This window comes from Oncorhynchus nerka, linkage group LG4, assembly GCF_034236695.1.
Source record: "Oncorhynchus nerka isolate Pitt River linkage group LG4, Oner_Uvic_2.0, whole genome shotgun sequence".
Classification (NCBI taxonomy): Eukaryota; Metazoa; Chordata; class Actinopteri; order Salmoniformes; family Salmonidae; genus Oncorhynchus; species Oncorhynchus nerka.
The window spans coordinates 101,248,649-101,263,461 of record NC_088399.1 but is presented as its reverse complement, the minus strand read 5'-3'; the positions used below and the strand labels follow the sequence as shown (position 1 = coordinate 101,263,461).

Sequence of the window (14,813 nt, the reverse complement as noted above, 5' to 3'; positions counted from 1 at the left end):
CTCAATACACCTGTCTGTTCCTCCCCTCAATACACCTGTCTGTCCCTCCCATCAATACACCTGTCTGTTCCTCCCATCAATACACCTGTCTGTTCCCCTCAATAAACCTGTCTGTTCCTCCCTCAATACACCTGTCTGTCCCTCCCCTAAATACACCTGTCTGTCCCTCCCTAAATACACCTGTCTGTTCCCCCTCAATACACCTGTCTGTTCCCCCTCAATACACCTGTCTGTCCCTCCCATCAATACACCTGTCTGTCCCTCCCCTAAATACACCTGTCTGTCCCTCCCCTAAATACACCTGTCTGTTCCTCCTCAATACACCTGTCTGTTCCTCCCCTCAATACACCTGTCTGTCCCTCCCATCAATACACCTGTCTGTTCCCCCTCAATACACCTGTCTGTCCCTCCCCTAAATACACCTGTCTGTCTCTCCTCAATACACCTGTCTGTCTCTCCTCAATACACCTGTCTGTCTCTCCTCAATATACCTGTCTGGCCCCACTCAATATACCTGTCTGGCCCCACTCAATACACCTGTCTGTCTCTCCTCAATACACCTGTCTGTCTCTCCTCAATACACCTGTCTGTCTCTCCTCAATATACCTGTCTGGCCCCACTCAATATACCTGTCTGTCCCCACTCAATATACCTGTCTGTCCCTCCCTAAAAACACCTGTCTATCCCTCCCTAAATACACCTGTCTGTTCCTCCTCAATACACCTGTCTGTCTCTCCTCAATACACCTGTCTGTCTCTCCTCAATATACCTGTCTGGCCCCACTCAATATACCTGTCTGGCCCCGCTCAATATACCTGTCTGTCCCCACTCAATATACCTGTCTGTCCTCCCTAAATACACCTGTCTGTTCCTCCCCTCAATACACCTGTCTGTTCCTCCCCTCAATACACCTGTCTGTTCCCCTCAAAACACCTGTCTGTCCCTCCCCTAAATACACCTGTCTGTTCCTCCCCTCAATACACCTGTCTGTTCCTCCCCTCAATACACCTGTCTGTCCCTCCCATCAATACACCTGTCTGTTCCTCCCATCAATACACCTGTCTGTTCCCCCTCAATACACCTGTCTGTTCCTCCCTCAATACACCTGTCTGTTCCTCCCCTCAATACACCTGTCTGTCCCTCCCCTAAATACACCTGTCTGTCCCTCCCTAAATACACCTGTCTGTTCCCCTCAATACACCTGTCTGTTCCTCCCTAAATACACCTGTCTGTCCCTCCCTAAATACACCTGTCTGTCCCTCCCATCAAAACACCTGTCTGTCCCTCCCCTAAATACACCTGTCTGTTCCTCCCCTCAATACACCTGTCTGTTCCTCCCCTCAATACACCTGTCTGTCCCTCCCATCAATACACCTGTCTGTTCCTCCCATCAATACACCTGTTTGTTCCCCCTCAATACACCTGTCTGTTCCTCCCCTCAATACACCTGTCTGTTCCTCCCCTCAATACACCTGTCTGTCCCTCCCCTAAATACACCTGTCTATCCCTCCCCTAAATACACCTGTCTGTTCCTCCCCTCAATACACCTGTCTGTTCCCCCTCAAAACACCTGTCTGTCCCTCCCCTAAATACACCTGTCTGTTCCTCCCCTCAATACACCTGTCTGTTCCTCCCCTCAATACACCTGTCTGTCCCTCCCATCAATACACCTGTCTGTTCCTCCCATCAATACACCTGTCTGTTCCCCCTCAATACACCTGTATGTTCCTCCCCTCAATACACCTGTCTGTTCCTCCCCTCAATACACCTGTCTGGCCCCACTCAATACACCTGTCTGGCCCCACTCAATACACCTGTCTGTCTCTCCTCAATACACCTGTCTGTCTCTCCTCAATACACCTGTCTGTCTCTCCTCAATACACCTGTCTGGCCCCACTCAATACACCTGTCTGGCCCCACTCAATACACCTGTCTGTCTCTCCTCAATACACCTGTCTGTCTCTCCTCAATACACCTGTCTGTCTCTCCTCAATACACCTGTCTGGCCCCACTCAATACACCTGTCTGGCCCCACTCAATACACCTGTCTGTCTCTCCTCAATACACCTGTCTGTCTCTCCTCAATACACCTGTCTGTCTCTCCTCAATATACCTGTCTGGCCCCACTCAATACACCTGTATGTCTCTCCTCAATACACCTGTATGTCTCTCCTCAATACACCTGTCTGTCTCTCCTCAATACACCTGTCTGGCCCCACTCAATACGCCTGTCTGTCTCTCCTCAATACACCTGTCTGTCTCTCCTCAATACACCTGTCTGTCTCTCCTCAATATACCTGTCTGGCCCCGCTCAATATACCTGTCTGGCCCCACTCAATACACCTGTCTGTCTCTCCTCAATACACCTGTCTGTCTCTCCTCAATACACCTGTCTGTCTCTCCTCAATACACCTGTCTGGCCCCACTCAATACACCTGTCTGGCCCCACTCAATACACCTGTCTGTCTCTCCTCAATACACCTGTCTGTCTCTCCTCAATACACCTGTCTGTCTCTCCTCAATACACCTGTCTGGCCCCACTCAATACACCTGTCTGGCCCCACTCAATACACCTGTCTGTCTCTCCTCAATACATCTGTCTGTCTCTCCTCAATACACCTGTCTGTCTCTCCTCAATATACCTGTCTGGCCCCACTCAATACACCTGTATGTCTCTCCTCAATACACCTGTCTGTCTCTCCTCAATACACCTGTCTGTCTCTCCTCAATACACCTGTCTGTCTCTCCTCAATATACCTGTCTGGCCCCGCTCAATATACCTGTCTGGCCCCACTCAATACACCTGTCTGTCTCTCCTCAATACACCTGTCTGTCTCTCCTCAATACACCAGTCTGTCTCTCCTCAATACACCTGTCTGTCTCTCCTCAATATACCTGTCTGTCTCCCCTCAATATACCTGTCTGTTCCTCCCCTCAATACACCTGTCTGTTCCCCCTCAAAACACCTGTCTGTCCCTCCCCTAAATACACCTGTCTGTTCCTCCCCTCAATACACCTGTCTGTTCCTCCCCTCAATACACCTGTCTGTCCCTCCCATCAATACACCTGTCTGTTCCTCCCATCAATACACCTGTCTGTTCCCCCTCAATAAACCTGTCTGTTCCTCCCCTCAATACACCTGTCTGTCCCTCCCCTAAATACACCTGTCTGTCCCTCCCCTAAATACACCTGTCTGTTCCCCCTCAATACACCTGTCTGTTCCCCCTCAATACACCTGTCTGTCCCTCCCATCAATACACCTGTCTGTTCCTCCCATCAATACACCTGTCTGTTCCCCCTCAATAAACCTGTCTGTTCCTCCCCTCAATACACCTGTCTGTCCCTCCCCTAAATACACCTGTCTGTCCCTCCCCTAAATACACCTGTCTGTTCCCCCTCAATACACCTGTCTGTTCCCCCTCAATACACCTGTCTGTCCCTCCCATCAATACACCTGTCTGTCCCTCCCCTAAATACACCTGTCTGTCCCTCCCCTAAATACACCTGTCTGTTCCTCCCCTCAATACACCTGTCTGTTCCTCCCCTCAATACACCTGTCTGTCCCTCCCATCAATACACCTGTCTGTTCCCCCTCAATACACCTGTCTGTCCCTCCCCTAAAAACAACTGTCTGTCCCTCCCCTAAAAACACCTGTCTGTCCCTCCCATAAAAACACCTGTCTGTCCCTCCCCTAAAAACACCTGTCTGTCCCTCCCATAAAAACACCTGTCTGTCCCTCCCATAAAAACACCTGTCTGTCCCTCCCCTAAAAACACCTGTCTGTCCCTCCCATAAAAACACCTGTCTGTCCCTCCCCTCAGTACACCTGTCTGTCCCTCCCCTCAATACACCTGTTTGGCCCCACTCAATACACCTGTCTGGCCCCACTCAATACACCTGTCTGGCCCCACTCAATACACCTGTCTGGCCCCACTCAATACACCTGTCTGTCTCTCCTCAATACACCTGTCTGTCTCTCCTCAATACACCTGTCTGTCTCTCCTCAATACACCTGTCTGGCCCCACTCAATACACCTGTCTGGCCCCACTCAATACACCTTCTCCTCAATACACCTGTCTGTCTCTCCTCAATACACCTGTCTGTCTCTCCTCAATACACCTGTCTGGCCCCACTCAATACACCTGTCTGGCCCCACTCAATACACCTGTCTGTCTCTCCTCAATACATCTGTCTGTCTCTCCTCAATACACCTGTCTGTCTCTCCTCAATATACCTGTCTGGCCCCACTCAATACACCTGTCTGGCCCCACTCAATACACCTGTCTGTCTCTCCTCAATACACCTGTCTGTCTCTCCTCAATACACCTGTCTGTCTCTCCTCAATACACCTGTCTGGCCCCACTCAATACACCTGTCTGTCTCTCCTCAATACACCTGTCTGTCTCTCCTCAATACACCTGTCTGTCTCTCCTCAATATACCTGTCTGGCCCCGCTCAATATACCTGTCTGGCCCCACTCAATACACCTGTCTGTCTCTCCTCAATACACCTGTCTGTCTCTCCTCAATACACCTGTCTGTCTCTCCTCAATATACCTGTCTGTCTCCCCTCAATATACCTGTCTGTCCCTCCCTAAAAACACCTGTCTATCCCTCCCTAAATACACCTGTCTGTTCATCCCCTCAATACACCTGTCTGTTCCTCCCCTCAATACACCTGTCTGTTCCCCTCAAAACACCTGTCTGTCCCTCCCCTAAATACACCTGTCTGTTCCTCCCTCAATACACCTGTCTGTTCCTCCCCTCAATACACCTGTCTGTCCCTCCCATCAATACACCTGTCTGTTCCTCCCATCAATACACCTGTCTGTTCCCCTCAATACACCTGTATGTTCCTCCCTCAATACACCTGTCTGTTCCTCCCTCAATACACCTGTCTGGCCCCACTCAATACACCTGTCTGGCCCCACTCAATACACCTGTCTGTCTCTCCTCAATACACCTGTCTGTCTCTCCTCAATACACCTGTCTGTCTCTCCTCAATACACCTGTCTGGCCCCACTCAATACACCTGTCTGGCCCCACTCAATACACCTGTCTGTCTCTCCTCAATACACCTGTCTGTCTCTCCTCAATACACCTGTCTGTCTCTCCTCAATACACCTGTCTGGCCCCACTCAATACACCTGTCTGGCCCCACTCAATACACCTGTCTGTCTCTCCTCAATACACCTGTCTGTCTCTCCTCAATACACCTGTCTGTCTCTCCTCAATATACCTGTCTGGCCCCACTCAATACACCTGTATGTCTCTCCTCAATACACCTGTATGTCTCTCCTCAATACACCTGTCTGTCTCTCCTCAATACACCTGTCTGGCCCCACTCAATACGCCTGTCTGTCTCTCCTCAATACACCTGTCTGTCTCTCCTCAATACACCTGTCTGTCTCTCCTCAATATACCTGTCTGGCCCCGCTCAATATACCTGTCTGGCCCCACTCAATACACCTGTCTGTCTCTCCTCAATACACCTGTCTGTCTCTCCTCAATACACCTGTCTGTCTCTCCTCAATACACCTGTCTGGCCCCACTCAATACACCTGTCTGGCCCCACTCAATACACCTGTCTGTCTCTCCTCAATACACCTGTCTGTCTCTCCTCAATACACCTGTCTGGCCCCACTCAATACACCTGTCTGGCCCCACTCAATACACCTGTCTGTCTCTCCTCAATACATCTGTCTGTCTCTCCTCAATACACCTGTCTGTCTCTCCTCAATATACCTGTCTGGCCCCACTCAATACACCTGTATGTCTCTCCTCAATACACCTGTCTGTCTCTCCTCAATACACCTGTCTGTCTCTCCTCAATACACCTGTCTGTCTCTCCTCAATACACCTGTCTGTCTCTCCTCAATATACCTGTCTGGCCCCGCTCAATATACCTGTCTGGCCCCACTCAATACACCTGTCTGTCTCTCCTCAATACACCTGTCTGTCTCTCCTCAATACACCAGTCTGTCTCTCCTCAATACACCTGTCTGTCTCTCCTCAATATACCTGTCTGTCTCCCCTCAATATACCTGTCTGTTCCTCCCCTCAATACACCTGTCTGTTCCCCCTCAAAACACCTGTCTGTCCCTCCCCTAAATACACCTGTCTGTTCCTCCCTCAATACACCTGTCTGTTCCTCCCTCAATACACCTGTCTGTCCCTCCCATCAATACACCTGTCTGTTCCTCCCATCAATACACCTGTCTGTTCCCCCTCAATAAACCTGTCTGTTCCTCCCCTCAATACACCTGTCTGTCCCTCCCCTAAATACACCTGTCTGTCCCTCCCCTAAATACACCTGTCTGTTCCCCCTCAATACACCTGTCTGTTCCCCCTCAATACACCTGTCTGTCCCTCCCATCAATACACCTGTCTGTCCCTCCCCTAAATACACCTGTCTGTCCCTCCCCTAAATACACCTGTCTGTTCCTCCCCTCAATACACCTGTCTGTTCCTCCCCTCAATACACCTGTCTGTCCCTCCCATCAATACACCTGTCTGTTCCCCCTCAATACACCTGTCTGTCCCTCCCCTAAATACACCTGTCTGTCTCTCCTCAATACACCTGTCTGTCTCTCCTCAATACACCTGTCTGTCTCTCCTCAATATACCTGTCTGGCCCCACTCAATATACCTGTCTGGCCCCACTCAATACACCTGTCTGTCTCTCCTCAATACACCTGTCTGTCTCTCCTCAATACACCTGTCTGTCTCTCCTCAATATACCTGTCTGGCCCCACTCAATATACCTGTCTGTCCGCACTCAATATACCTGTCTGTCCCTCCCCTAAAAACACCTGTCTATCCCTCCCCTAAATACACCTGTCTGTTCCTCCCCTCAATACACCTGTCTGTCTCTCCTCAATACACCTGTCTGTCTCTCCTCAATATACCTGTCTGGCCCCACTCAATATACCTGTCTGGCCCCGCTCAATATACCTGTCTGTCCCCACTCAATATACCTGTCTGTCCCTCCCCTAAATACACCTGTCTGTTCCTCCCCTCAATACACCTGTCTGTTCCTCCCCTCAATACACCTGTCTGTTCCCCCTCAAAACACCTGTCTGTCCCTCCCCTAAATACACCTGTCTGTTCCTCCCCTCAATACACCTGTCTGTTCCTCCCCTCAATACACCTGTCTGTCCCTCCCATCAATACACCTGTCTGTTCCTCCCATCAATACACCTGTCTGTTCCCCCTCAATACACCTGTCTGTTCCTCCCCTCAATACACCTGTCTGTTCCTCCCCTCAATACACCTGTCTGTCCCTCCCCTAAATACACCTGTCTGTCCCTCCCCTAAATACACCTGTCTGTTCCCCCTCAATACACCTGTCTGTTCCTCCCCTAAATACACCTGTCTGTCCCTCCCCTAAATACACCTGTCTGTCCCTCCCATCAAAACACCTGTCTGTCCCTCCCCTAAATACACCTGTCTGTTCCTCCCCTCAATACACCTGTCTGTTCCTCCCCTCAATACACCTGTCTGTCCCTCCCATCAATACACCTGTCTGTTCCTCCCATCAATACACCTGTTTGTTCCCCCTCAATACACCTGTCTGTTCCTCCCCTCAATACACCTGTCTGTTCCTCCCCTCAATACACCTGTCTGTCCCTCCCCTAAATACACCTGTCTATCCCTCCCCTAAATACACCTGTCTGTTCCTCCCCTCAATACACCTGTCTGTTCCTCCCCTAAATACACCTGTCTGTCCCTCCCCTAAATACACCTGTCTGTCCCTCCCATCAATACACCTGTTGTTTCCTCCCCTTAATATACCTGTCTGTCCCTCCCCTAAATACACCTGTCTGTCCCTCCCCTTAATATACCTGTCTGTCCCTCTCCTCAATACACCTGTCTGTCCCTCCCCTTAATATACCTGTCTGTCCCTCCCCTTAATATACCTGTCTGTCCCCCCCTCAATACACCTGTCTGTTCCTCCCCTCAATACACCTGTCTGTTCCCCCTCAATACACCTGTCTGTACCTCCCCTAAATACACCTGTCTGTCCCTCCCATCAATACACCTGTCTGTTCCTCCCCTCAATACACTTGTCTGTTCCCCCTCAATACACCTGTCTGTCCCTCCCCTAAATACACCTGTCTGTCCCTCCCATCAATACACCTGTCTGTTCCTCCCCTCAATACACCTGTCTGTTCCTCCCCTCAATACACCAGTCTGTCCCTCCCCTAAATACACCTGTCTGTTCCCCCTCAATACACCTGTCTGTCCCTCCCCTAAATACACCTGTCTGTTCCTCCCCTCAATACACCTGTCTGTCCCTCCCCTCAATACACCTGTCTGTCCCTCCCCTCAATACACCTGTCTATCCCTCCCCTCAATACACCTGTCTGTCCCTCCCCTCAATACATCTGTCTGTCCCTCCCCTCAATACACCTGTCTGTCCCTCCCCTCAATACACCTGTCTGTCCCTCCCCTTAATATACCTGTCTGTCCCTCCCCTAAATACACCTGTCTGTCCCTCCCCTTAATATACCTGTCTGTCCCTCTCCTCAATACACCTGTCTGTCCCTCCCCTTAATATACCTGTCTGTCGCTCCCCTTAATATACCTGTCTGTCCCCCCCTCAATACACCTGTCTGTTCCTCCCTCAATACACCTGTCTGTTCCCCCTCAATACACCTGTCTGTCCCCCCCTCAATACACCTGTCTGTTCCTCCCCTCAATACACCTGTCTGTCCCTCCCATCAACACACCTGTCTGTTCCCCCTCAAAACACCTGTCTGTCCCTCCCCTAAATACACCTGTCTGTCCCCCCCTCAATATACCTGTCTGTCCTCCCCTCAATAGACATGTATTGTGTATCAATACACAATACTACCTGGTTAAATAAAGGTGAAATGTGTGTCCCTCTGTCTGTTCCTCTGTCTTTTCCGGAGGCAGTCATTTGATATGTTGTTATTGGAGAAAACAGGCTTTTAACGTAGGAGTTTGTAGTGCATGGAAGGAAATATACTGTATGTATTTTCTTTTAACAAAATCGCCCTTTTTTTTTTACCAGATGTAAATGTCAGGTGTCCAGTAGAGTCCTAGAGTTGACGTACCTTCTTGGTCTTGCCCATAGCCTTCAGTATTGTCATGTTGAGGTCCTCCAGAGCTGCCAGGACCTTCTCGTATTCACCAAGGTGCTGGGAGAAGTACTCTTTAAACACAGACAGACAGACAGACAGACAGACAGACAGACAGACAGACAGACAGACAGACAGACAGACAGACAGACAGACAGACAGACAGGGAAAATACACCATTTAGCAGACACTTATATATATACATATGTGTGTATGTATAGTGTGTATGTATAGTGTGTATGTATAGTGTGTATGTATAGTGTGTATGTATAGTGTGTATATATAGTGTGTATAGTGTGTATGTATAGTGTGTATGTATAGTGTGTATGTATAGTGTGTATGTATAGTGTGTATGTATAGTGTGTATGTATAGTGTGTATATATAGTGTGTATAGTGTGTATGTATAGTGTGTATGTATAGTGTGTATGTATAGTGTGTATGTATAGTGTGTATGTATAGTGTGTATGTATAGTGTGTATGTATAGTGTGTATGCGTGTCCCCACTGGGAATTAAACTCACAATCCTGGTCAGAGCCACACCAATCCTGGTTATATAATATACTGTATGTATTATCCTGGTCAGAGCCACACCAATCCTGGTCATATAATATACTGTATGTATTATCCTGGTCAGAGCCACACCAATCCTGGTCATATAATATACTGTATGTATTATCCTGGTCAGAGCCACACCAATCCTGGTTATATAATATACTGTATGTATTATCCTGGTCAGAGCCACACCAATCCTGGTTATATAATATACTGTATGTATTATCCTGGTCAGAGCCACACCAATCCTGGTTATATAATATACTGTATGTATTATCCTGGTCAGAGCCACACCAATCCTGGTTATATAATATACTGTATGTATTATCCTGGTCAGAGCCACACCAATCCTGGTCATATAATATACTGTATGTATTATCCTGGTCAGAGCCACACCAATCCTGGTCATATAATATACTGTATGTATTATCCTGGTCAGAGCCACACCAATCCTGGTCATATAATATACTGTATGTATTATCCTGGTCAGAGCCACACCAATCCTGGTCATATAATATACTGTATGTATTATCCTGGTCAGAGCCACACCAATCCTGGTCATATAATATACTGTATGTATTATCCTGGTCAGAGCCACACCAATCCTGGTCATATAATATACTGTATGTATTATCCTGGTCAGAGTCAGACAGGACTATTTATTTGTAGGAATGAAAAAGTTTGACAGGAACCTCAGGTGTTTAGTGGCACTCACTTGACACCCAGGCTGCCAGATCCCGAGCTCACTTGACACCCAGGCTGCCAGATCCCGAGCTCACTTGACACCCAGGCTGCCAGATCCCGAGCTTATATAACACCCAGGCTGCCAGATCCTGGCTCACTTGAGCCACCCAGGCTGCCAGATCCCGAGGAATGACACCCAGGCTGCCAGAACCCAGCTGTTGACACCCAGGCTGCCAGATCCCGAGCTCACTTGACACCCAGGCTGCCAGATCCCGAGCTCACTTGACACCCAGGCTGCCAGATCCCGAGCTCACTTGACACCCAGGCTGCCAGATCCCGAGCTCACTTGACACCCAGGCTGCCAGATCCCGAGCTCACTTGACACCCAGGCTGCCAGATCCCGAGCTCACTTGACACCCAGGCTGCCAGATCCCGAGCTCACTTGACACCCAGGCTGCCAGATCCCGAGCTCACTTGACACCCAGGCTGCCAGATCCCGAGCTCACTTGACACCCAGGCTGCCAGATCCCGAGCTCACTTGACACCCAGGCTGCCAGATCCCGAGCTCACTTGACACCCAGGCTGCCAGATCCCGAGCTCACTTGACACCCAGGCTGCCAGATCCCGAGCTCACTTGACACCCAGGCTGCCAGATCCCGAGCTCACTTGACACCCAGGCTGCCAGATCCCGAGCTCACTTGACACCCAGGCTGCCAGATCCCGAGCTCACTTGACACCCAGGCTGCCAGATCCCGAGCTCACTTGACACCCAGGCTGCCAGATCCTGAGCTCACCTGACACCCAGGCTGCCAGATCCTGAGCTCCCTTGACACCCAGGCATGGCACTGCTGCCAGATCCTGAGCTCACCTGACACCCAGGCATGGCACTGCTGCCAGATCCTGAGCTCACCTGACACCCAGGCATGGCACTGCTGCCAGATCCTGAGCTCACCTGACACCCAGGCATGGCTCTGCTGCCAGATCCTGAGCTCACCTGACACCCAGGCATGGCACTGCTGCCAGATCCTGAGCTCACCTGACACCCAGGCTGCCAGATCCTGAGCTCCCTTGACACCCAGGCATGGCACTGCTGCCAGATCCTGAGCTCACTTGACACCCAACTGCCAGACTCTGATCTAACCTACCTTCGTAACATCACTATCAACAAGGCAGGTCAGCATTATAAACAAGGCAGGTCCTACAGGTCCTAGTTTCTACCTTCTTAACAACACTATCAACAAGGCAGGTACTACAGGCTCTAGTTTCTACCTTCTTAACAACACTATCAACAAGGCAGGTCCTAGTTTCTACCTTCTTAACAACACTATCAACAAGGCAGGTCCTACTGGCCCTAGTTTCTACCTTCTTAAAACACTATCAACAAGGCAGGTCCTACAGGCCCTAGTTTCTACCTTCTTAACAGCACTATCAACAAGGCAGGTCCTACAGGCCCTAGTTTCTACCTTCTTAACAACACTATCAACAAGGCAGGTCCTACAGGCCCTAGTTTCTACTTTCTTAACAACACTATCAACAAGGCAGGTCCTACAGGCCCTAGTTTCTACTTTCTTAACAACACTATCAACAAGGCAGGTCCTACAGGCCCTAGTTTCTACCTTCTTAACAACCCTATGAACAAGGCAGGTCCTACAGGCCCTAGTTTCTACCTTCTTAACAACACTATCAACAAGGCAGGTCCTAGTTTCTACCTTCTTAACAACACTATCAACAAGGCAGGTCCTACAGCCCAAGTTTCTACCTTCGTAACATCACTATCAACAAGGCAGGTCCTACAGGCCCTAGTTTCTACCTTCTTAACAACACTATCAACAAGGCAGGTCCTACAGGCCCTAGTTTCTACCTTCTTAACAACACTATCAACAAGGCAGGTCCTACAGGCCCTAGTTTCTACCTTCTTAACAACACTATCAACAAGGCAGGTCCTACAGGCCCTAGTTTCTACCTTCTTAACAACACTATCAACAAGGCAGGTCCTACAGGCCCTAGTTTCTACCTTCTTAACAGCACTATCAACAAGGCAGGTCCTACAGGCCCTAGTTTCTACCTTCTTAACAGCACTATCAACAAGGCAGGTCCTACAGGCCCTAGTTTCTACCTTCTTAACAACCCTATCAACAAGGCAGGTCCTACAGGCCCTAGTTTCTACCTTCTTAACAACACCATCAACAAGGCAGGTCCTACAGGCCCTAGTTTCTACCTTCTTAACAACACCATCAACAAGGCAGGTCCTACAGGCCCTAGTTTCTACCTTCTTAACAACACCATCAACAAGGCAGGTCCTACAGGCCCTCGTTTCTGCCTTCTTAACAACACTATCAACAAGGCAGGTCCTACAGGCCCTAGTTTCTACCTTCTTAACAACACTATCAACAAGGCAGGTCCTACAGGCCCTAGTTTCTACCTTCTTAACAACACTATCAACAAGGCAGGTCCTACAGGCCCTAGTTTCTACCTTCTTAACAGCACTATCAACAAGGCAGGCCCTAGTTTCTACCTTCTTAACAACACTATCAACAAGGCAGGTCCTACAGGCCCTAGTTTCTACCTTCTTAACAACACTATCAACAAGGCAGGTCCTACAGGCCCTAGTTTCTACCTTCTTAACAACACTATCAACAAGGCAGGTCCTACAGGCCCTAGTTTCTACCTTCTTAACAGCACTATCAACAAGGCAGGCCCTACAGGCCCTAGTTTCTAACTTCTTAACAACCCTATCAACAAGGCAGGTCCTACAGGCCCTCGTTTCTGCCTTCTTAACAACACTATCAACAAGGCAGGTCCTACAGGCCCTCGTTTCTGCCTTCTTAGCAACCCTATCAACAAGGCAGGTCCTACAGAATCTAGTTTTGTCGTACCTGGACTACTGTTCAGTCGTGTGGTCAGGTGCCACAGAGGAACTTAGGTAATTACAATTGGCTCAGAACAGGGCAGCACGACCCTTGGATCTACACAGAGAGCTAATATTAATAATATGCATGTCAATCTCTCCTGGGTCAAAGTGGAGGAGATATTGACTTCATCACTACTTGTATTTATGAGAGGTATTGACATGTTGAATGTACCGAGCTGCCTGTCTAAACTACTAGCACACAGCTCAGACACCCATCCATACCCCACAAGACATGTCACCAGAGGTCTGTCTAAACTACTAACACACAGCTCAGACACCCATCCATACCCCACAAGACATGTCACCAGAGGTCTGTTTAAACTACTAACACACAGCTCAGACACCCATCCATACCCCACAAGACATGTCACCAGAGGTCTATTTAAACTACTAGCACACAGCTCGGACACCCATCCATACCCCACAAGACATGTCACCAGAGGTCTATTTAAACTACTAGCACACAGCTAGGACACCCATGCAAACCCCACAAGACATGTCACCAGAGGTCTATTTAAACTACTAGCACACAGCTCAGACACCCATGCAAACCCCACAAGACATGTCACCAGAGGTCTATTTAAACTACTAGCACACAGCTCGGACACCCATGCATAACCCACAAGACATGTCACCAGAGGTCTGTCTAAACTACTAGCACACAGCTCAGACACCCATGCAAACCCCACAAGACATGTCACCAGAGGTCTGTCTAAACTACTAACACACAGCTCAGACACCCATGCAAACCCCACAAGACATGTCACCAGAGGTCTGTTTAAACTACTAACACACAGCTCAGACACCCATGCAAACCCCACAAGACATGTCACCAGAGGTCTGTCTAAACTACTAACACACAGCTCAGACACCCATGCAAACCCCACAAGACATGCCACCAGAGGTCTCTTCACAGTCCCCAAGTCCAGAACAGGCTATGGGAGGTGAACAGTACTACATAGAGCCATGGAGAACTACTACATATACTACATAGATGCAGCAGGAGAATCAGATTTCAAAAACAGATAAAAAACCACCTTATAGAACAGCGGGGACTGTTAAGAGACACAACCATTGGCACAGACACACACACACACACACACACACACACACCACACACACACACACACACACACACCACACACACACACACACACACACACACACACACACACACACACACACACACACACACACACACACACACACCACACACACACACACACACACACACACACACACACACACACACACACACCACACACACACACACACACACACACACACACACACACACACACCACACACACACACACACACACACACACACGCACACACGATAAACCCTAGGAAGAGTAGCTGCTGCCTTGGCAGGAACTAATGGGGATCCATAATAAACCCCAGGAAGAGTAGCTGCTGCCTTGGCAGGAACTAATGGGGATCCATAATAAACCCCAGGAAGAGTAGCTGCTGCCTTGGCAGGAACTAATGGGGATCCATAATAAACCCCAGGAAGAGTAGCTGCTGCCTTGGCAGGAACTAATGGGGATCCATAATAAA

At 49.3% G+C, this 14,813-nt stretch overlaps 1 protein-coding gene across 1 annotated transcript in view; it reads right to left on the bottom strand.

The window, feature by feature from the left end:
• The window catches only part of necab1 (N-terminal EF-hand calcium binding protein 1), a 163,984-nt gene that overhangs the window by 74,804 nt on the left and 74,367 nt on the right, over positions 1 to 14,813 (bottom strand). The window contains exon 5 of the mRNA XM_065018070.1: positions 9,082 to 9,179. Coding sequence (XP_064874142.1) covers positions 9,082 to 9,179 — 98 coding nt within the window. The remainder of the gene's footprint in view (positions 1 to 9,081; positions 9,180 to 14,813) is intronic.